Raw genomic sequence first — 23166 nt, forward strand, 5'->3', positions numbered from 1 at the left:
TGCTATCATTAATCACGCAACCTTCTAAATCCCCGGTACGTAATTCTATTCGACGCACTCAAACAGAGACAAAGGACACAGGCAAGCAAAACAAAACAGATAACGGAACAAAATCCATACAAATGCAGCTTTACCTACTTTGGTCGATTAAACAAGCAAGAACCTGCTTTCAAATACCAAACTGCACGGAAAAACAACATCCGTTATTTAGAGCACGAGCAAGAAACAACAACAAAAAAAAACAATGACTACAAAAAATGGATAGTATAAACCAGCTGTGTCAAACTCATTTCATCAGAGGGCCGCAAGTACAGATTTTCAGTGATTCGCGGGCCGCAAACGTGAGAATAAAAACTATACCTCAATATTTATATAAAATACTGTTTAAAATCATTATTGTTAAACAAATTGACTTTTTGTACTCCTCGCTTCAAATCTGGAATAGTTTCCTATTTACAAATTTGCTGTGTTATTTTTCATTGTGCACTTTTTTATTTCGAAAAATAGTTTAATGTACTTTTAAAGTCACATGCATTTTTTATCCTTATTACGACATTTTTCATTAGTCGCGTTCCAACACGGTAGTTCTGTTAGAAAATATCGTCCAACCACACTTTTTCACTAAGGTATCTTTTTCGCTAGGCGAATCATTTTCAAGCCATCCAAGCTATCCATCGCTGGATGTATAACAAATATATTTGCCTGCAATTTTTTGACAGATCAAGAGAAAAATTGTAATAAAACGTGTTTAAACATAATTTTTGCTAATTTCCAAGTTCCAAGAACCCGTATTTTACAAATAATTTTTTTAAATTACGATAATTTTATCTGACAAAGATTCGTTTTTTGACACTTGAAGGGAGATGATTCGCGAATTGAGGTAGTGGACTGTGTGAGCTAATCTATGGAAATAAGCTATACATCGCAGGACTTCGGCATTTCGATTATTTTAATCCTTAATCTAAATACTCATGGCTTAAGCGTAATCATATCATTTTGGTTTTGATTTTTGGGGAGGTTGGAAAGTACATTAATTCGTTTTGTAGAATGTGGGGTACACATAATTCCAACTTGGCTACAATCATTTTTATTAACATTTATGGTGGCATGATTATGAATAAAACAGAAGTGGCTTTAATTGAACATCAAAAATGTAACATTCTAAGGTCGGAGCCGTGCAAATTCGTTCGAAAAAGAATTTCGGAGCCCAATGAATCCTTAACTCGGCACTCGGGGGCATAATTGGTCAAATTCGGGTAATTGGGGCATGGTCAAACTCGGTAGGACCGACCAGATCCATTTCTCACTGCAGATTAGCCGCTCCGTGCGACAACCGATGACTCCAATGGTTCCGAATGGCATTAAACGGCTCTATAAGCTTAGGTCGGCACCGAACGGAACTGTTGGTTTGATTTGGACGGATCAGGAGTCAGAATAGCTAAGATCAAAAATGACGATTCTGACAATCCAGCACTAGTTGTTGCGAAGATTCCAAGTGTGTGTATGAAAGTATTTCATTCCTTTTTCGTTTGTAGAAGGTTGACGCAAATCTATTTTTCCATATTTTTCCATAGAATGTGCAATCGAGTGTACACAACATTGTGCTAATATTCAGAATTTCATCGAAACATAATGAGTTTGCATTCAAATCAATTTTTCTTAAGGGTTTCAATTGTTCTGTACGATTGTGCAGCATAAGTTTATGAGATGTTATGGTTACATTCATGTTAGATTTGAAAGATATACCATCAAAATGATTGTTCTTCTCTGGAAAATTTTATACAATTAGACGAATAGTAATAACAGTTTTTTGGTTTGCAGTGCATTTAGCAATTCTCAAAATATTCTCGCGGGCCGCATTCAGCATTGACGAGGGCCGCATGCGGCCCGCGGGCCGCCAGTTTGACATACCTGGTATAAACCTTCCCCAAAACGGGTTGTTTATCCGTTTACGAGAAAATCAAACTTAAAAAAAACTAGACCAGGAAGGAAAATAACTGTCGACAATTTCCTAATGAAGATAGGCTAACAACACGCGACCGTGTGGTGCGTTTTTGCTGCTTCAACCAAATCGGTTTGCGCGAATGCTTGCGTAAAACGACACGCTCCACCGACGGAATTGCGAAGCGAAAATATGATTGCCTTTAAACAGTAGCTTCAAATTAATCGCTTGTGCCAGGAAAAACTTTTCTCCAACACGTGAGTGGTAATGGAAATTTGAGCTTCCTCTACGTTTCAGCGCTTTCGTTTCATGCATCCAACAAACTACTACTTTCCCTCGTACGAATGCATTGTTGTGGCGCGTACACTGAAACATCTCACATAAATTCTGTTACTATTTTATTTGACCCTTCCGCAATCGCACACTCAACGATGGTAACGATGTCAACATAATTTACCTTGCCCCAGTCCCAAACGGACCAACGCCGTGTCATCCCGAACGCGCACGACGAAGCATTCTGTCCGTATTTGCCCGATATCGTACGCTCGTTTCGATTCGCACTGGAGAGTAATACGAGGCGAAGGGATACTTTTGCTCAACGGCGCCGCGACCAAATGCATTTTTACTCTCACTAGTTTTTCCCCCATTTTCCTACTGAGCGCGTTACATGGCGGAGAAAATACTCAGCAATGAGAAAATCTCGTTTCATTGGGTGAGCAAAGAGGAGAAACGTGTTCATTTCCTCACCACGCTTCACTCGATAGTGAGAAATTACCTTCTCACATTCATTGGGCCGGTGAGGAAAACGCTATTCCCCTATCGTGAGTTGAATTTTCTCTGGAGAAAGTTATTTCAGGGGAAAGGCGTGAATTCCGTGGCACTATCACTAAGCTTTACTCACTATTAATCCCATCTGCTCACCTTCATTCGACTACTGGAAAGCATTTTTCCCCTACAGTTAAGCAAGTTCACTAGTAGTAGCGTTCGTCAGTTCATTCGATGCATCTGAAGTGATAAGCGAGAAACTCTTGTAAAATATTCCAACCACTAGCGTAGTAAATGGGACGCCTTTCATTATCGAAAAATCATTCACAATTACTTTATTATAAATATCTGACAAAAGAAAACATCAAAATTTGTCTTAACCTCTACCAACGCTATAGAAAAAGCTCCTCATCTTCGCTCTTCTTCGCTAATTAAGTACGGCGGTTCACCCTCGTCACGAGAGCATGTTGATTAAACGGTACATATTTCCCGCATGGCTCGGAAAACGAAACGCAACTATCGTACGGTAAACTATAAATGTAACTTTAAAATCCTTGTAATGCACTTGTCGCTGGTCCTGCTACGGGGACCAACTCAGTTATCGATCTCCTCGATCGACGCCGATTCCTGCTGCTTGAACACGTCCGGTGCCATGTCCGCGTCGGCATTCTCCTGGATCAGCCGGTACTCTTCCGCTAGCTTCAAGCACTCCTGGGCACACTCGATCGCCTTCGCGCGCTTCTCGTCGTTCAGCTGCGTAACGCCGTACAGCATCTGGAGCAGATCGGTGTCGAACAGCTTCGACGCCAGCTGCTTGTTCGTCTTGATAATGTTGCGAATGATCACCGTGCCGCGATGCTGCACACCGGCGCTCGGGTTCGCCACCAACGTGTGGAACACGTCCAGCCACGCGATCGGTTCGAACATCTTCTCGCAGCACCGCTCCGACACGGAGGTCAGATAGGCGAGTGCACCCGATGCCGCCAGCGCCGTATCCTCGTCCTCTTCCTCGCACAGCAGCGCCAGCATCTTTACCCGATCGTTCTCCTTTTCGCACAGCTTCACCGCGTCCGGCGACTGGACCATGTTGCACATCACCTGGGTGGCGGCTCGACGCAGCATCATGTGGTCCTCGCCCATGTACGATTCGAACTTCACCATGCCCTGCTCCTTCAGGATGCGCTGCCGGGTGGATTCGTTCATCGAGGCCAGATTGCACAGTGCCATCAGTGCTTCGAAGTTTTCCAGCGACGTGTAGTCCGGATGGAGCTGGTTCATCAGCGGCCGGATCACTTCCAGATTGCGCTGGCCCGGGAACGCGACCTCCGGATTGATGGTGATGCCGATGCGGGACAGTGCCTGCGCCGCATGACGCTTCCCGTTCGCCGTGCCGTTCAGCGACAGCGGAAGCAGCACCTTGGCGCCACCCTGCTGCACCACCTTGCCGCGTGCCTCCTGCTCGCTGCACAGCGCGTTGAACACGCGGGCAATCATTTCCTTCGAATTGTCGCTCTCCGTTTTGCACAGCGCCACCAGACCGGACGTAACGCCCTCGTTGGCCAGTATAACGATACGGGCGCTCACAAAATCGGGATCGTCCAGTTCGTGCTCCTCGGGGATGTGATGTTTGGCGAACTTTGCCAGCTCAACCAGCTCCGGCACCAGCTCCTGCTTGTCGTACGCGTTCACCAGATTCACCAGCGTCGTTACCACGCCGTACAGGGCCGACTGGTCGCCCGTTTTGGCGAGCTCAATCAGTCCCTGGATGGCGGGACGATCCTCCACCAGCTTCTCCTTCACCTCGGCATCGAGCGTCAGGTAGGCGAGACCTTCGGCGGCAAACTTGCGGATGTCCTTATCCTTGCCCGGCTTCACCAGGAAGCGACGGCACGCTTCGGCCAGCTTTTTCGTCGACCCGTCGGCAAACGGACGAATCGAGGCGTCCAAACCGCCCGAGCTGCCGATCTTGCACAGGCCGACCAGGGCGCGGACGCGAATTTCCTCGTTCTTGGAGGTGTACAGCTTCTTCAATATTTCCGCTCCCGATTGGACCAAACCCTTCGCTTTGTCCTTCTTCGAGGCAGCAGCGATCAAACACTCGCAGGCGACCTGCAAAATCGAAATGAAAATTTTAATAAAATTAGTCTCGCTGCCATTAATACTATTTTCCCATCCCGCACACCTACCTTCTGCTCGAGCAGGTTGTCCGATTGCGCCATGACGAGGATCATCTGCAGCACACCTTCCCGCGACACAATCGTATTGCCCACGTCCAGCGGACCGAGCAGCAGCGACGTGATGGCCACCGTTACGCGCACCTTCGACTCATGGTCGGGCGTAAGCAGCTTGTCCTTTACAAAGTCCGCAATCTGCTCGGTGAACCGTTCGCGGGCCTGATCGTAGTACATGTTTTCGTAGATGCGCGACAGGCAAACGGTCGCAATCGTGCGCGACGATGGTGTAATGTTCATCGCGCTCTCGTACTTGTACTCCTCCAGCTCCGAGCAGACGTCCATCAGCCGCATCAAACCCTTCAGCTCGACCAGCCGCTCCGCCCAGTTCAGCGTCTTCCAGTGGACGTTGCGAATCAGCAGCTCCATGATCGAGTCGCGTGCCATGCCCGTGATCGTGCGATCCGTCACCGAGTACAGCAGGCAGGTGAGCAGCGTTTCGATGATCTGCTGGTTTTCCTTCACCAGCGCATCGATCGGTTTCGACTCTTCCTTGTTTTCCATGCCCGAGATCGAGTTCAGCACGGTTTGCATACAATGCTGGGAAGCGGCCACCCGCTCCTCCACGCTGCAGTCGAGAATCTGCAGGAACCACGGTATGCCGAGCTCGTTGATGACTTGCTTCGTGCGCTCCGCGCTCCTCAGACACACGCCGTCGATCGCGCGGATCGCGTTCGTGATGATTTCGTTGTTCTTCTCCACCTTCAGCAGCTTGCCGATGCGCGTCACCAGGCCCTCCTTCATCATCACCTCCACCCCGGCCGGCTCGCGCGCCAGCACCACGATATTGCTCATCGCCTGCTCGCGCTTGTCCTTTGGCGCACCGATGTCGAACGCAATCTCGAACATTTTCGTCACCTTGTTCGAGGTCTGGGCCCGTTCCCGGGCACGCTCCTGCACGATCGCGTGCAGCCGCTCCAGATGGGGCTTAATCGTTTTGTTGTTCGGATCGTTCGTGTGGATCGTACGTAGGTCTTTGTACGCCTCCTCGAACCGCTCCTGCGCCTCGAATGCCTGGAACCGACGGAACAGTGCTTTCGGATCGTTCGGACAGATCTCCAGCGACTGCGTGCAGTCTTTGTGGGCTTCCTCGTACTGCTCCAGCTTCAGGTAGGCTGCCGCCCGGTTTTTGTAAAACACTGGCAAATCCTTGTGCTTCTCGCCGGCGTGGATCGCTTTCGTGTACCACTTGATCGCGGCCTCCCAACAGTCGATCTTGAATTCCGCATTGCCACGCTCTTTGAACGCGGTTGCCTCGTCCATTTCTGCCATCGCTTGTGTCTCCGCTGCAACCATTATTGCGCTGTTGCTGTTATGTATGCTTCTGAACTTCACTTGAAATTGATACCTTCTACGATTACCTCTTACTCGTTCACTTTCTTCTATATGAATCACTTGCAATCGCAATTCTGGTTGCCTTTTTATTAAGTTCCTGTGAGCGTTCTAGACTGTTCTCCAACTTTCTCGTGCAATCTGGCAGTAGATGGTTTTCCTCTAGTGTCCGGCTGACGAAAGGAAAATTGAAAATTTTCTATTTTTAAACTGTTCTGCATTCCCGAGCCCGCCCGGCTCCACCCCGCACACTGATTCCTTCCACGTTTCTAATCAACTAACCTAATTACAATTTCTATACGCAACGTCACTTCAATCCAAGAAACTTTGGCTTGTTACAAACCGGAGCAAGTTAACTAATTACTTTTACTCGAGAGGGCAGCTATTTCGTGTAAAATTTGTTGAAAAACTTTATTTAACAAAAACAGATGTTTTGTCGGCGAACCAACACAGACACAGCTTCGCGGAACAAAATGACAACAAAGTGCTGTCAGTTGATTGTTGTCAAATGAGCCACCGTGCAACGATGCGCGATTGCATTCCTACCCCTTGTAAAACGTATTTTTGTACAGATTTTCAATAACTTAAGTGCCTCAAATAGGAGTTTGGGAACGCCATGTGCTTAACAAAACAAACAAGACGACAACTCCATTTTCGGATTAGCTGGAGATACAAAATTTGAAAAACTAGTTTGAAACGTGTTTATTCTGACTGTATGCTTGTCAGCCATCGACGACCAGTTGGTCTCCCTAGGTGCCATTTTCATCTAAATAAATCCACATGCGTTTCACATTCAAAACAAATCCTTCTACGTTCCGAATATCATAAAAATGTCCCGTCGCCCTGAGCATGTCGCTCCACCGGAGATTGTAAGTAGCTAACACGGGTTCGAATCGCCCAAGCTAACACCCCCTTTCATCATTAACTTACAGTTTTACAACGAAAGTGAAGCGCAAAAGTACACAAACAATACGCGAATTATCGACATCCAGGTACAGATGTGTGAGCGTGCCATCGAGCTGCTGGCCATAGATCCGAACGATGACGCGCCCCAACTAATTCTCGACATCGGATGCGGCTCCGGGCTGTCCGGCAGCGTGCTCGAAGAGCAAGGGCACGTATGGATCGGGGTGGACATATCGCAATCCATGCTGGACGTAGCAGTCGAGCGGGAAGTCGAGGGCGATCTGTTGCTCGGTGATATGGGACAGGGAATGCCGTTCAAGGCCGGCACATTCGATGGTGCCGTGTCAATCTCTGCCCTACAGTGGCTCTGCAATGCGGACAAGAAATCACACAATCCACCGAAGCGCCTGCATCAGTTCTTCAGTACACTGTATTCTAGCTTGGTAAGTTTGTTTGCTGTTCCCAACTCCGCTACTGCGTACAGCTTACCGATTCGCAACGTTTCCTTTTGCAGACACGCAATGCTAGGGCCGTGTTTCAGTTTTATCCCGAAACGGCCGATCAAATCGAGCTGGTAACCTCGCAGGCCATGAAAGCCGGTTTCTACGGTGGCATTGTGGTGGACTATCCCAACTCTGCCAAGGCGAAGAAATACTTTCTCGTGCTGATGACGGGCGGGGTGGCAAAGCTTCCGGCCGCCCTCGGCACGGACGAAAGTGCAGCACAGATTGCGTACAACCGGAAGCAGGCAGAGTACGCGAAGAAAGCACGTGGCAAACCGCTGAAGAAGTCTCGCGAATGGGTGCTGGCAAAGAAGGAACGTCGAAGGCAGCAGGGTGAAGATACGCGTAAAGATTCTCGCTTCACGGCAAGGAAGCGAAGCGGTCGCTTTTGAACTGAATAAACCAATCGCCTTCACAGTGCAGTAAAACACACAAACACACCCATACAATTTCCGTTTTAAAGTGTTGACTTTGGGCCACAAGAAGCACAAGAGCCAGCGGAGTGTTGTTATTGCCCTAAAATATTTACAGATAAATAATACGCCTGCGCTTTCACACGAATCGTTACCCGCGCGAGACCTTCTTAAGGCTCACTCTTCGTTACCGGTTTCGGAGCATCGTAAGTGCCCTCCTGGAACACTATCACACAGTACATTACGCAGACAAACAGAAGCGGAAAGATGATGTACTCGTGCTGCAATCGCGTCTTGAAGATCTCTTCCCGCTCGGCCTTCTTTTTGAACCGCTCCTCCGCCTTCATCTTCTGGTCGAATCGGCTTCCGTAATGGTTCCGGGACCATTCATCGAAATCGTAAATCGGCGTACGTCCCGTCGCCGTTGGTGCATGCGTACGGGTCATACGCTTCTTGTAGAACCGCGTCTGAGCATCGTCCTCGGTGTGGTCTGCCGCCGCGGTCGGCGCTTCGCTCGCAAACTGGCGCCCGGCAGTGTGCAGGATGCCCTTGTCGTACAGCTTCCGCAACCGGTAGTTGCCCAACACTTCGTACGCTGCCGTGATGTCGCGGAACTTTTCCGCCGCCACTTCGCTGCCCTTGTTTTTATCCGGATGGTACAGCTTGGACAGTTTGTAGTACGCCTGCTTGATGTCGTTCTGTGTCGCACTCGGAGTTACACCAAGCGAGTCGTAGTGACTGCGAAGGAGCGCGGCGGAACAGCTGATCCATCGCTGCTGTGGTGCAAAGTGTCGTAGCAATATCGCCCGCCCGAGCCAGCTGTTGAGGGGGTGCCGTGGTGATAACATTCTAGGAACTGCATCGACGGATAGCAACCATTTTCTATTCATTTATCTAACCTACACAGCTGGATCGAGCCCTTTTTGCACCACTTTCAAAATGCACCAAAACAACAAATTTCCCAAAGTTATGTCATGTTTATATAATTTGACGTTTCGCGGAATGACGTTGACGCTCCTGCTAAAACGTCGCACAAACATCGAAATGCGCGGGTAATTTTGTTGAGAGAGAGCACGTGCTTTCTCTGCTTGTAAATCGGTTACAATCAAAACGTGACTTTTTTTAACGTAAAATTAAGCGCAAACACAAGTGCATTGCTTCGAATTACGGACACTTAAGGCATTTCTGGCATACTGATTCAATTTTAATCGGTCAGGCCTCTATATAACTCACTTTAGTGAAGCAAACCTTCTAAATTTGAGAAAAAAAAGATCCTCGATAATTTTACTCCAAATATTGTAAAAACTCATGAAATTACAGCAATATTTTGACTCATATTCCGAACAATTTTGGCTTCATGTTTCATATTACGGACGTTTTGATTCAAATTCCGGACAGCCTCAAAATGTTGGAAATAATTTTCAATTTCACATACAAACTACACTTTTTTAGTGTTTAACTTGTTGTAAGGTCTGGACACTTGATTGTAAATGCCGGTGTCCTCCTAGAACGACAGAATAACAGTCTTAAAAAAACGTATAACAGAGGCGTTTGGGTGCTGTTTCTCTTGCATTCGTAGATGCATAGAATCGAATAACTGATACGCAAATTGACGGTCTTTCCCGTACGAGCATCAAGGCATTTGTCACAGACATCTAATATCGTTATTTTCTTGTAATTACCATTGTATAAAAGTATTTTTTAGTAGCCACAAATTAGTTCAGGTGTTCGGAATCAAAAACAAGATAAAAAAATCTTGTTTCGAATCCCGGACAGAATTAAATACGTGTTTTAATGAAATTCAGCGCACAATTTGATAGAACACTGTTGTTTTCGTGTTGATAACTATTTCCAAAATAAATTTCTATGTATTTCAATACACGTGGGCGCGATTAATAGGAATTATCGATTAAATAACACTGGCGTGGGTTTGAAGCAATACTGCTAAGAAAGCCTCTGGTGGTGAACTGACCGACAGAAAATAATTATTTACTGTGGTATCAGGGCCTACAAGGAATCAAACATATTTTTATTTTTGTTCTTATACATCATGGCAATTATAAAAAAAATTTAAAAGCGATATGGCCTGGGAGTAGATCTGAAGCAGTTCAATAAAAATATGCCAAATTTCCCGAATTTTAAGCTGTCCGTAATTTGAAGCATAACGGTATGATATTTCGGTTCTATGCCCCGAAAAATGTCATGTCATGTCCTTCAGTCGTTCACGTTGTCCCGTTACGTTTGCTTATAACTTCGAGGGTATAGCAATAAATCGTGTACTCTCGATAAAAGATCTTGGTGTAACTTTCGATAGCAGGTTATCATTCCTCGATCACATTGATGTTACCGTTAAAAAGGCTCGTAAAACAATCGGTATGATAAAACGTTTTTCAATCCGCATAACCGACCCTCTGTGTTTAAAAGCGTTATATTGTTCGTTAGTAAGACCGATTTTGGAATACTGTGTTGTTGTTTGGTGCCCCAGCTCATTTACATCGATTGACCGCATAGAAAGAGTGCAGAGATCATTTACTCGGTATATGGTGAGCAAAATGCCCGGCTACACGTCAGACACCCTACCGGACTATGAGCAAAGATGCCATCTGTTGGGTCTGGACTCATTAGCAAAACGCCGTCACATTTCCCAAATAATGTTTGTTGCTTCGCTCATATCTAATGCTGTGGATTCACAAATCATTCTTTCATCCCTGCATTTCTATGTTCCAACTCGTTTCTTACGCCCTCGTGCTCCTTTATTTATTCCAAATCGACGCACTTCAGTTGGTTTAAATGATCCTTTATTACGTGCTGTGAGATTGTTTAATTCCTGCGCACACCTGTTTGACCATCACCTCTCCTTACCATCCTTCCGATCCATCCTCCGAGCAAATATTTAATAAGTTTAGTTAATAGGTTTGTTGTTAAGAATTAATTTCAGACAGCAGTTATGTAAATAAATAAATAAATAAATAAATAAAAAGAATAAAATAGCCATGCTTTAACAATAATTTCTCATTTAAAGGCAGTAAGACTAAAATTCAACAATTTTGAAACGTCAATTTGGCCTATTTGTTTAGTATGTTACAACTGGCATTGGTTTAGGTCTATAAACCCTCAATAAAAAGAGTATCTTTGTGTTATATTTTATCCAAAACCTGGTTTAATTTTGGAATAAACTGCGTCGAAGCATGTAAGAACCAGTGCGCATACAATTCATAAAGATAAATTAAGAGCTTGAGTGTCCTTACTCCAAAGTCACAAAACCTGAAGCAAATTCAAGCAATGCGGACGAAGCCGTTCTTTCTGAATAAAAAAAAACACTAACAAGTTTTTATCTGCTATTTGTTTACAAGTCGTACAAGAGCTAAAAAAGGTCAAGGACAACAATTATGGTATCGAAGAAAAAATAAAAAAGGCATTTTTTATAGTTTGCTATGGTTGTGAGGCTGGGTGGTTGTGGCCGTGACCAATGATGTCTTAACAGTTTAAAAAATCAGACATTGAGTGGTATATATAAAAATACATTCTAGGTATTTTTGGAATCCTTTCAACAATTCCACTAGATTCATGTGCCCATTTAAAGCCCATTACAAAGAAGCAAATAATGTGAATGTATCCTTGAATATTTCCGATGAACTAATGCATTAAATACACCAACTCGTATAATTACGTAATCTCTTTTATTATGTTTTTAGAAAAGAAGATGTATCTATCTTGTACATAATAAACAAAATTAAGAGTGTTCCTCCCAAAAAAAAAAACTCTTTGTTAGTTATTGTCCGTGTAAGCTTAAACATGATATCATAAGATTCCGGGAAACATTTATTTTTAAGACGCATTCCCTTGGGTGACCTTGCTATGTCGCACTGCACAAACTCAAACTTTATCAGTGCAAAAACTGATTTTCGAAAAATAAAATCAATCCAACCCCTCCGATCCACTCAGATAACGTACAACAATTCGCAATTAAAATTCGCTCATAGCTCCTCAGCATTGAGATAAGCAGTTGGGGAGGGGTTTTTGGATAAAAAGAGAGAAAAAAGCGCGTCCCTGAAGCCGTTCCAACCCAATCAATCAACGGTAAGATCAAACTTGTTTTGCTAACATGAATTTTAAACGGTACAGTGCAGTGCTACCGGTTAAAGCTAGTATGACGTAGAAGGGAGAATATTTCGGCCAATGACAATTTGATTAACAGTGTTTATTTTGCGCCACAGAGGCCACCGGTTAGATCAGCTTGTATGTGTGTGTGTCTATGCTTTGCCAAATATTTAACAGCGCCCTGGAGGGGAAGAATTAAGTTTGCTGATGCAAAGCAGTAAAACTGTAATAATTAACAACTTATAAGGCAAAAGATGACACCATTCGCCACTCTTATCGCGTCTGTATTGGGGCTGTATGGAAGCCTTCACCCGTTTTACTACACAACTGCATCCTTTCTCTTCGCAAGCGTGTACCGTCCAAGAAAGAAAGAAAGACAGAAAAAAGCACCCCACCAACCGTTGACCTTCGTTGCAATCAAATTACTGTATTCGATTGGCTTGAGCAATGGTCAGCCACTCAGCGTGGGATACATTCGCTGCAAAAGCACACTTCTTCGGTTGGATCAAGTGCGCGATCTTTAACTGCGAGCGATTGAAGACGAGGCGTAAGCATACGCGAAAAGGCCACGCTTTTTGGTGCCGTTTGTAACGGATTAATTTCGGAGTCAAGCAACAACAACAACAACAGCAACATCACGAGCAGATCAAACTGAATGATTCAACCGAACGCGCACGACATGATGAAACCGGAAAGTCGCGATCCTCCATACAAGAATGCTAATGAACGCATTTAGATATCAACAAGGAAGACTCGCATGTTTTTGTGGTCCGCTGTCACCCCTTTCGTCTAACAGATATTTTACTCTGAAACGCTCTAACGGTATGGATGGGTGCTGCGGGGACGGGGCTTGGAAACCGTTACTAAGCAAGAATCGTCTTCCGGAACAGAAATAAAAACTCGAAGGAAAACCAAAACAATACAAAAAACCCCAACAGAGGTGTGCCATTCGCCCTCCGGATGACTGTAACACCCCCCCCCCCCCTCCCTCTCTTGACTTCCATCTCCCACTCGCAGACCATCTTCACGGAAGGATACACAAACAAGGAAGGAAGCGAGCTGGGTATCTGAGCAAGCAAACACGCGCTCAGCCTTTCACGATCACAGCGCATGGAGAGGCACGCTTCTGGGGCTTTCGGGCAGCGTCTCGCGCGTGTGTGTGTGTGCGTATCGGGTGCGCGATCGGTAGGTCAAGCTTGCGTAGGGGAAGCCCTTGCCGGCGGGCTTTTGCTGGCAAGGTAGGGCAGTTTTGCCGGTTGACCGCGGGCTCAAGCCAACAACGGGGCAGCAACAAGCACCAACAACCAATAACTCGTGCACGGTACTGATGCACGATGAAGAAAAATCAATATCCCTGCGCGCCCCCACCACGCGGTTCGTCACGCAGTTCGAGGACAATCGGTCAGTATTTAAATTGCGACCCCCGCCCTGTTGTTCGGTGTCGGGTGATGGTGGCGCTTCAACCGAACGGGGTGATGTTGAAAATGAGAAAGAAAGGGTGGAAAAGAAGAGAAGTGGAAGCACCCGTGGATGATCAAATATTCATGCTGCGTACGATTGGAGTGTCTGAAGCGGGGGGGGGGGGGGGGGTGGACAAGCAGACGCTTCCAATGGCTGGTGGTGTGGTGGTGGGCTTTCAATCATTTAAAATCAAGTGTCATTACCGGCGCCCGCGGGCTGATTGCCAGTTGCGTGTGAGCATTGAAGAATTTGGCCAGTTTGCCCGCTACGCTGCCACTACCCGAAAGGCTCCAAGGCTCGATTGCGATGGCGTTGCGGGCTTGCACGCTGACGCCTCAATTATTTTCTTAGCCTCTAGAGCATTGCCGGCGTGCTTGGGCCAGGAGTGCTGTGTGTGTGCTGTATTGCTTAAAGTGGTGCCATTTTGAGTCAAAAATGTTGACCATTCTCGATGGTTGCGCGCTGTATGGCTTCGTCTGCTGCATTGCCAACCCGAAAGGTAAACCACCTGTTGATTGACGAAACAGTACGTACGCGCAAGACGGAAAACGGGGGGGAAACACTACCCCTTCATCTTCAGTGTGTGTGTGTGTGTGTGTGTGTGTGTGTGTGTGTGTGTGTGTGTGTGTGTGTGTGTGCACGGTTTTTTGTGTCTCTCATTGCCTTAGACGAGCTTCCGCGGGATCGTAGCCTAAGCTCGCGCGGAACAGCGTATCTCGCAGTCAAGGTCGTACGGATGCGCGTGATTCGCGCACTTCCCCTTTGTTTTGCACTCTGTTCGTCATAAAATCATCGATCGAGTTCTCATGATTGTGCGTCTTTTTTCCTGTAATTTTATCACGTACAATCACACACACACACACACACACACACACATATCACACGCTCTCCTACTCCCTTTGTTTAGTATGCTGCACTGTGCGCGATGAAAAAAGGGATTTCATTGCGCCCGGACGCGCACGGCGCACGCTGCCGCCCTTAGCCTCAGCGATACGCAATACACATACGCAAGCGGGGCGGTGCTATCGGTGCGGTCGGCTACTATCGGCGCGCTTACTACGCGCCTCCAAAAAGGAAAGGAGAGCGAACCCCGCTTCCCAGCTCCCGCCAACCAAGAACGCGCGTTCATCTCAGTCCGCACACACCAACCACACGACAGAACGACACGACCATGTGTGAGTGTACGAGCGCGCGCGGAAGTTTTGCGAAGCGAAAGTCTACCACGCTGCCTCTGCCCGAGCAGCACACACGCGGTGGGTAAGTACGCCTTCGGTGCGGTCAGGGCAAGTCAGTTTAGCTCGGCAGGTCGGTTTGAAGAGAACGCAAATAACCACGCTGCCGCTGCCGCTGCCGTTGTTGACGGGAAGGTGTTATTCTTTTTTGCTTTGCTGTCTTCGTCTGGTGTGATCTGGCGAAGCAGCGAGAAGAAAACAATAACAAGCCCGATTATTGTACCCGAGTGCGTGCGCCTTCCACCTGCTTCCGTTCCGTGCGCGTGTTATTTCCTATTGCGAACTGTTGCATCGTTGGAAGAGTTTGTTGTTGTTGTTGTTGTTGACATCTATGCGCCGTAATCTGTGTTTACACCTTTCCGTTTCGTGTGCCCCTCCGTCTCGTTCTCGAGTAGCAGCAAGCACGTAGTTCGCTGAGGGCTGTTTTGCCGTGGCCCCTTTGTGTTGGTGTCGTCGTGGAAATCCTCTCCACTGGGAGGCGGAGGAAAAGCGGAGTAAAAAGTAACGGGTGAATCATAGGGCAAACCAGTGTGTACCGTTACTGCCACGCTGCGGCCGAGAGTCGTCAGCCCTTCGTGCAGGGCGCTCTCTAGGCGGTGAAGCTAAACTTCACGATCTTAGCAACCGGTACTCCGCGTACTTGCCTGTATGTGTGTGCCTGTGTGTGTGGTGCAATAAAAAATACTAAATTGACAAGTGCAGCAGCGCAAACTCTCGGCGCGTTGGAAAGGGGTGCGAGATCGTAGTATGCGAAAACGACGCGTGTAAAATCCGATGTGCGACCGATGATACGGCGAACCGTGAAGGGCGGATGGAATAAACATTTTAGACCGTGTGTACTTCAAAATTATCAGTTGACCTTCTCCACCGCAAACGCGACACGGCACGGTTCGAGGGGAAAGTGAGAAGAAGAAAAGAAAAGGAAAAGAAAACGGTTTGCTTGAAAAACAACGAGCGGATTTTACAACCGACCCACCTGACCCCTCGAACATCCGGAAGCTCGGAATTGTGTGCAACTGGTAGTGGTAGCTCGGCAGCGGGGTTGTGCATGATCTACGATTAACCTAATTCTGCTCAATCATCCAGCCCCGGGGCAGTATCTCGGTGGGTGATAAGAAGGGTCACTTTTCGGTGGAGCAGAAGAACCCAGGTAGGTGCCGTTTTCTCCAATCTTTGATATCTAATCTAATCGTACCCCTGTGCTGTATTTCGCGCTTTTCCAACCCCTTTGTTGTGGCAGAGGAGGAGGGGTGATTTGCTCATACTTTATCAATGGATGTTTTTTTTATTGTATTTTTAGCTCGCTTTTCTGCAGCACTCTCCATTACACAGGGGCTGTGTGTAGTGGACGAGTGACGCGCAAGCGGCAACGGCAGCCTAATCAATCGATTCGAACCCAGGGCGGGTCTGTGCCTGTGGTGTATCGAGCAGCTTATCACCCGGGGTGGGCCCCGTCGGGTTGAATATCGGGTCGCGCAGCAGCAGCAGCAGCACTACAGAGCTTGTGTATGCTGAGCACGTACGAGAGCGTGTCAGTCCCTTTTCCGCTGCTGAGGTGGGCAAAAAGCGCGACAGCTTCCGCATCGGCAACGAACCGCAACGGTGGGTGATGATGGCGAAGATGCGGCCGCAGCTTAGTTCTTTGTTCTGCGCCCTAACGGTACTCGGGGTGGTGTGTCTGTGCAATGTTGCACCTGCCGCCGCCGCCTACCGGCTGGGCGTTGGACGGGCGGACTGTACGGGGCCGCCAGTTGAGATTGGATTTGTAAGTATCCGCCCTGCATGTGGCGAAGGGCCGTTTCTAACCAATGTGATTTTGTTTTATGATTCTTCGCGCGCTGCTTCCGGGCGCCTTCATTGTCGTCATCGTCATCGGCTGCCCCTAGATGGGTTACGGCGAGTTTTCGCAGCGCGGCCAGGGCATTCATCTGCGCCAGTACGCGCGGGCATTCATCTTCGAGGATGAGCGGCGGTCGCGCGTGGTGTTCGTGAGCGCGGACGCCGGCATGATGGGCCACGCGGTCAAGCGCGACGTGCTCAATCTGCTCAAGGCGCGGTACGGCGACGCGTACCGCTTCGAGAACGTGGTGCTGAGCGGCTCGCACAGCCACAGCGTACCGTCCGGCTTCCTGATGTCCTACCTGTACGATATCGCGTCGCTCGGCTTTGTGCCGCAAAACTTTGACGCGCTCGTCGAGGGCATTACCCTGGCGATCGTGCGGGCCCACGAGAGTATGCGCGAGGGCCGCCTGTACCTGTCCGAGACGACCGTGCACGAGGCGAACATTAACCGCAGCCCGAGCGCGTACGAGAACAACCCCCGTGGGAGCGGGACCAGTACCGGGACTACACGGACAAGAAGCTGGTGCAGCTGCGGCTGGTGGACGGAAGCGGCCGGCTGTTCGGGGCGATCAACTGGTTCGCCGTGCATCCGACGTCGATGAACAAAACGAACCGGTACGTGTCGAGCGACAACGTCGGGTACGCCTCGGTGCTGCTGGAGCTGGACCGGAATGGGGTGCGCGTGCCGGGGCGCGGTGAGTTCGTCGGTGCGTTTGCGTCCACCAATCTGGGCGATGCGTCGCCGAACATTATGGGGCCGAAGTGCGAGAAGACGGGACTGCCGTGCGATATGCTTACCTCGTCCTGTCCGGCCGGTGCGGGCGCGTGCATTGCGTCCGGCCCGGGGAAGGATATGTTCGAGAGTACGAAGATCATCGGCACAAGGCTGTATGACGCAGCGTCTGTAAGTGTTTCGAGGGCGTTTCGAGGAGAAGAAGAAACAAATCGAATTGTCATGTCGTTTCTTTCTGTTTTTTTTACAGAAGCTGCTCATTGCCGAAGCAGGTCGGGAAGTGACTGGACCGATCAAATTCGCCCACCAGTTCATCGACATGACGGAGCAGCAGGTGTCGTACGTGAACCCAACCACGGGCGAACAGGAAACCGCACACGGGTGCTACCCGGCGATGGGCTACAGCTTCGGTGCCGGCACAACGGACGGTCCGGGTGCGTTCGACTTCCGGCAGGCCACCCTAACCGACTCACCGTTCTGGAACACGGCGCGGGACATCCTGGCGGAGCCGACTCCCGAAGACAAACGGTGCCAAGCACCCAAACCCATCCTGATCGCTAGCGGACGGGCCAAGTTTTCCTACGAAGTGCAGCCCAAGATCGTGCCGACGCAGATACTGCTGGTGGGAGACTTTGCCCTCGCAGCCGTGCCGGCCGAATTCACCACCATGTCCGGTAGAAGATTGCGGGCCGCAGTTCGCGAGAGCTCGCTCGAGGCGGCCCGCAAGGACATCACGGTCGTGGTGGCCGGTCTTTCCAACATGTACACGAGCTACGTCGCAACGCCGGAAGAGTACGCCATCCAGCGGTACGAAGGAGCCTCGACACTGTACGGACCCCACACGCTCACCATCTACCTGGAGCAGTTCCGCAAGCTGATGCGTTCGATTGCGCTGGGCGAGCAGGTCGCTGCCGGCCCGATGCCACCGTTTGAGGACGACAAGCAGATCACGCTGTCGACGGGCGTCGTGTTCGATGGGCACCCGTTCGGGTGGTACTTCGGCGACTGTAAGGTGCAGCCGCGGGAAACGCCGTACCGCAGGGGTGACACCGTGCGCGTCATGTTCATTGCCGGCAACCCGCGCAACAATCTGATGCACGAGCGAACGTACTTCACGGTGGAGCGGTTGAGGCCCGAGTTTGAGGAGACGAACAGTGTGGACGCCCACCAGCAGGGCGGCGTCGGCCGGGACGTGTGGGAAGTGGTGGCGACCGATGCGAACTGGGAAACGAAGTTCAAGTGGCACCGGCGCTCCACCCTGTTCGCGTACAGCGACATCGAGCTGGAGTGGGAGGTGCCGGAACAGGTCGATCCGGGCACGTACCGGATACAACATTTCGGCTACTGGCGGTACATTCTTGGCGGCATTTTTCCCTACAATGGCACTACGAGGAACTTTACCGTGGAGTGAGCGTGGACGAGCAGGTGGCGTCTCGGTGGCGTGAGAAGGTTGAAAACGTGCCAAAATTTAGACAGTAACGCATAGACGGAATATGCTGGAGCTGATTGCACCGACCGTGCAGTAGTGAAGCACAAACGATAGTATTAGTTGAAATAATAAGGGGATGCTATTGGGTTGGGGTGGTAGTGTAATGTAATTTAATGTGCGATATACGATTCGTAGCGTAAGAGAGCAAGCGTTACGAACTATGATATTCAGACCAAAAAAGAATTTGATTTCTTATTGCGCCATAGCGTTGCTTTTTTCCTTCGTTAAACGTACAGGGACACAAGATAATCTTAAAGACCTTGGGAACCTTGTAAATGTGATCAACTGGTAAACTTATGTATGAATATATTTTTAAGCAGCTGTACAGAACAAAACATAAACATAATAAAATATTCAAAACCTGAAAAAGTCCATTAAAGCGTAAAAAATGAGAAATAGAACATAAATAAATAAAAATAATAAACAGAGCACGTGCGTCCGCGACCGTTAAAATTGTACAACAGCTGTTCGTAAATTGCATGCGCAATGTTTATTGCATGCAGCTGCTCGATACACAGTGTGAAGTGAAACTGCTCGACACACTGTGCAGATTTGTTAATTTTGTTTATTTTATTTTAGTTAAAAAGAGGCTAGAATGAGAAAAGTAAATGTTTTCGTTAAAATGGCACAATTTTAAGCAACTTAATTATTTTTTATTCAATTATTTTACATAAACGTCAAAACCGAAGGACCGTATGGGCGCCTGTAGTGATCTGCTTCTGTCGTCTTGCTCAAAACAAAATCGTAAAAGGAACAACAAAGCCCATTCACGGTCAAAGTCTTTCCACAAAGTTCGTGGTCGTTTCACATCCTTCTGTCTGCCTTTTGCTGTCGCTGGTAGGCTCAACCAGCACGACGCGCGTGGTGCCCGACAAAATGTATCAACCGTATCTGCAGCAAGCCGTACAATCCCTGCAGACACTTAGCTCGGACGAGCTGAGGCAGCTGCTGGAGGACGACGAGAAGCTAGACGAGCGTGTAAATGAAGCGGTAAGAGGATGTGGGTGTGACTCATCCCCATTCATTGATGGAGTATTTTGATCCCGTTTCCCACACCAATCTCAGGTCCAATCGTTGGAATCGTCGAAGGATTTGATTATTGGCGAAAACCGTAGTCTAGCAGAGACAAACTTGAATTTTGAACCAAAGATGGTCGAGCTGCGTTCACGCGTGCAGGAGCTGGCCGAGGAATGTCGCACATTGGGCGAATCGGTGAAGGAGAAGTCCACACAGCTCGGTAAGTGTCGCGGTTGCGTTAATGTAAAGCCGCAAACCCTCACACGAACTCTTGTTTCTTGTTTTAGCTTCAAAGTCCGAAAAGAACAATGCTGAAACGGTGCTCGCTCTACTGCAGACAGCAGCGGCGGAAAGCGAAGAGGAGTCGGAAAAGATCGTGAAACAGCTGCTCGATAGCGAGCTGACAGTCGACGCGTATGTGGAGCAGTTTATGAGCATTCGTAAGCTGATGCACAGCAGAAAGCTGAAGGCGGAGAAGATGACGGAATTGCTGCGAAGCAACAGACACACCACTCAAAGATTTGATGCGGGATACGGTCCCTCCTCGATGCCATACCCAGCGTCGGAGCCTGCCCGTCCCGGTAGTTTCTACGTACCGCCGGGCATGGCGGCTCCCAGCACCGCGGTGCCCTATCCGGTGGGGCCATCCTCGATGCCGATGCCGATGGCAATGTTTCGACCTCCCCAATTCTAAGGCAAAGTACGATGTGGATGTGGATGTGTGTATGCCTTTACTACAGAGAAACTGCCTCCACCGCGATGGGTGCAGTAAAAACTTCGTTGGCTCAACTGGACGAGCACGTCTGTTGCCGCGGGGCTGGTGAGCCATCGAACAAAATGCTTTACAGATTGTTCTAAACGCTCAACGAAGATTAGGGCCATACAAGCTAGGTACGGATAGGTTTCCACTGTGACACTGCAGAGTTTAATTTGTTAAGTTAAAACGATAGAAATGTGCAGATATGACCGATTTGAAGCGAACGTTTGAGCGCCTGCCAAACAGGCTGACCTTTGTGCGTAAAATAAATATATATACTACAAAGTTTAATCTAACGGCAGTGATTAAAGCTTTTTTTATGTGCACTAGTGTGTGGAATTGCATTGTCTGTATCTTTTATTGAAGAATTTGCTTCATTCTTGATTTGACGAAAAACGGAACAAAAATTATTCCCATGTTACCCTGGCAGGTTACAACTCGCGGTACAACTGTCAAAATACAAACGTCAAACATCGTTTGCGGAAAAAAACATAAACAAACACACGTTGCCGCACGGCAGCAACCGATTAAAATTGTGTTGCTTAGTGAAAATACGTGAACAATTCCGGAAAATGAGTTCCAAAAGAGGCGACACCCGTCGTACACGTGCCCAAAAGCACCAGAATACGTACGCGTTCAAGAACAACCTGCACGACAAGCACACACCGCTGATAAAGCTCATCACCAACCTGAACGTGTGCGAAGTGTGCGAGCACTGCAAGAGCATCATCGACTGGAAGATCAAATACCGCAAGTACAAACCGCTAACGCAACCCAAATCGTGCAGCAAGTGCGGCGAGCGAAAGGTAAAGCGGGCGTACCATGTCATCTGTCGCGACTGTGCCCTGGCCAGCAGGTGTTGCGCGAAATGCCTCAAGTCAGCGGACGAGGCGAGCATCATTCCCCCGGAACCGACGGAGCAGAACAGATCAAGCTGAAGGCGGAGATGGATCAGCTGATCAAATCGTTGCCGGAGCGCAAGCGGAGAACGTTCCTGCGCTACATGAACCGAGGCCAGAAGATGAAGCAGAAGAACGGAGCAGCCAATCTGGAGGATTCGGACGAGGACGAAAACGATGGTCGACAGCGAAAGCCGAACGGGATGGAGATGGCACGCACCAGGGAAGAATTGCTGGAAAAATTCGAACAGCTGAAGCTAGCGACCGGCAAGGATGGCCAGGAGGGCGACGACGATTACGACGATTTGGATGATTTCAGCAGCGATGATGAGGATTACGAAGACTACAGCGAAGAAGACGAGTCGAAAAGCTCCGGCACGAAATAAATGCACTTGAAAGGGAGAGTCATCCGGTCGCATGTTTTTTTTTCTATGAAACTTTTGCTTTATTTTTGATTATACTAAACAGCATAAAGCAGTGATAGAGAGTGTATAATAATAGGTTCTTAAAATACAGTATAAAAAAGCACACCAAGGTAGTAGTAATAGTAATGTGTGGAACCTCCCCAATACCCCTCGCTTTGTAGTAGTTTGGCTTAATCAGCTCTGGAATTCTGACCGATTTGTGCAGAATAGGTTTCCTATCACAACGATGTACACGACATAAAGCGGTTTAACATGCCCGTTAGAATTAGTCTATCGATAGGGACTTAAGCATACGATCCGTCGGCTCGTCAATCAAGCTGCCGGCTTCGCCATTGCGTTGACGCTCCTCGGCGAGGAAGTACGGTCTCAGCCTTTCGAACTCCTTCAGATGGTCCTGGTGAAGCTCGTCGATCGATTTCATATCGCCGCCCAGATCGGACGGTAGCCCACTCTTCGGTATCCACTCCTCGTAAAACGAATCCAAATTGGCGCTAGAAGTGTGCAGGTAGAGCTAAAAGCAGTCCGAAAGTAACATAAATAAAGTGCAGAGGAAGATTGGTTGAAGAGTCCACACGCTGGTCCTATACTTACCACATTAAGGATTTCAGCATGAATGAAGGGTTTTATGATGTAAAGGATCTTATCGAAGAACGACACCACGTTCATGACGTGTATCGCTTTCAGCTTTGCCGGCAGTCCGTCCTGCAGGTAGTGGAAAAACTTTCGCACCGAGCTCATGTTGATGCGGGTCAGATGCATCAGCCCGACGTTCTTCATGTCGAACAGGAAGATGATGCCCGGCCGCGGTCCCTGCGTGTACAGGCAGGAGTCGATCGTCATGAAGTACGTCTTGATCGCTTCGTCAAAGTGATAGTTGGAAGAGCGGGAGTTTTTCAACCGATGAAACACACACCGAATACCCGCTCGGGTGGGTGGAAGTGGGAAGTAGTCTCTGCAAGTGAGATGGTACAATGTGGCATAGTCAATGATCGACACTTTGTTCGTGTGCGGTTACACGTTACGTACTGATTTTGCAGACACTGCTGAATGGCGGCACTGTGCGGATCACGATTGTTAAACAGTTCCGGTCCATTCTTGCGCGCTTCGTAGTAAATTTT

General features: G+C 48.4%; 5 protein-coding genes and 2 pseudogenes across 5 annotated transcripts; 4 read left to right on the plus strand and 3 right to left on the minus strand.

Annotated features, from left to right (window-relative positions):
- Window positions 1–2998: 2998 nt before the first annotated feature.
- LOC121602288 (protein unc-45 homolog B-like) lies at window positions 2999–6738 on the minus strand. Its single transcript, XM_041931056.1, has 3 exons — window positions 6553–6738; window positions 4894–6443; window positions 2999–4816 (listed from the first exon to the last, which is right to left on the minus strand). The coding sequence occupies exons 2-3, from the start codon at window positions 6232–6234 to the stop codon at window positions 3302–3304; spliced, it is 2856 nt and encodes a 951-aa protein (XP_041786990.1). The 5' UTR covers window positions 6235–6443; window positions 6553–6738; the 3' UTR covers window positions 2999–3301.
- Window positions 6739–6986: 248 nt separating this feature from the next.
- LOC121602289 (probable 18S rRNA (guanine-N(7))-methyltransferase) lies at window positions 6987–8115 on the plus strand. The gene is made up of 3 exons (XM_041931058.1): window positions 6987–7139; window positions 7203–7619; window positions 7691–8115. Exons 1-3 carry the CDS (start codon window positions 7101–7103, stop codon window positions 8069–8071), a joined length of 837 nt encoding a protein of 278 aa, XP_041786992.1. The 5' UTR covers window positions 6987–7100; the 3' UTR covers window positions 8072–8115.
- Window positions 8116–8140: 25 nt separating this feature from the next.
- Window positions 8141–9077, minus strand: LOC121602290 (dnaJ homolog subfamily C member 30, mitochondrial-like). Its single transcript, XM_041931059.1, has one exon. The coding sequence runs from the start codon at window positions 8980–8982 to the stop codon at window positions 8263–8265; it is 720 nt and encodes a 239-aa protein (XP_041786993.1). The 5' UTR covers window positions 8983–9077; the 3' UTR covers window positions 8141–8262.
- A 5608-nt stretch (window positions 9078–14685) lies between these two features.
- LOC121602287 lies at window positions 14686–19148 on the plus strand (annotated as a pseudogene).
- Window positions 19149–19665: 517 nt separating this feature from the next.
- Window positions 19666–20977, plus strand: LOC121602283 (vacuolar protein sorting-associated protein 37B-like). Its single transcript, XM_041931054.1, has 3 exons — window positions 19666–19940; window positions 20016–20187; window positions 20255–20977. The coding sequence occupies exons 1-3, from the start codon at window positions 19827–19829 to the stop codon at window positions 20659–20661; spliced, it is 693 nt and encodes a 230-aa protein (XP_041786988.1). The 5' UTR covers window positions 19666–19826; the 3' UTR covers window positions 20662–20977.
- Window positions 20978–21213: 236 nt separating this feature from the next.
- On the plus strand, window positions 21214–22025 carry LOC121602284 (annotated as a pseudogene).
- A 113-nt stretch (window positions 22026–22138) lies between these two features.
- On the minus strand, window positions 22139–23160 carry LOC121602286 (alpha-tocopherol transfer protein-like; the record flags this gene model as incomplete). The annotated part of the gene is made up of 3 exons (XM_041931055.1): window positions 22139–22559; window positions 22640–23000; window positions 23075–23160. Coding segments are annotated over 3 exons (693 nt in total), but the record flags the coding sequence as incomplete, so codon positions are not given.
- Between the last annotated feature and the right edge of the window lie 6 nt (window positions 23161–23166).

This window comes from Anopheles merus, unplaced genomic scaffold, assembly GCF_017562075.2.
Source record: "Anopheles merus strain MAF unplaced genomic scaffold, AmerM5.1 LNR4000390, whole genome shotgun sequence".
In the NCBI taxonomy this organism is placed as follows: Eukaryota; Metazoa; Arthropoda; class Insecta; order Diptera; family Culicidae; genus Anopheles; species Anopheles merus.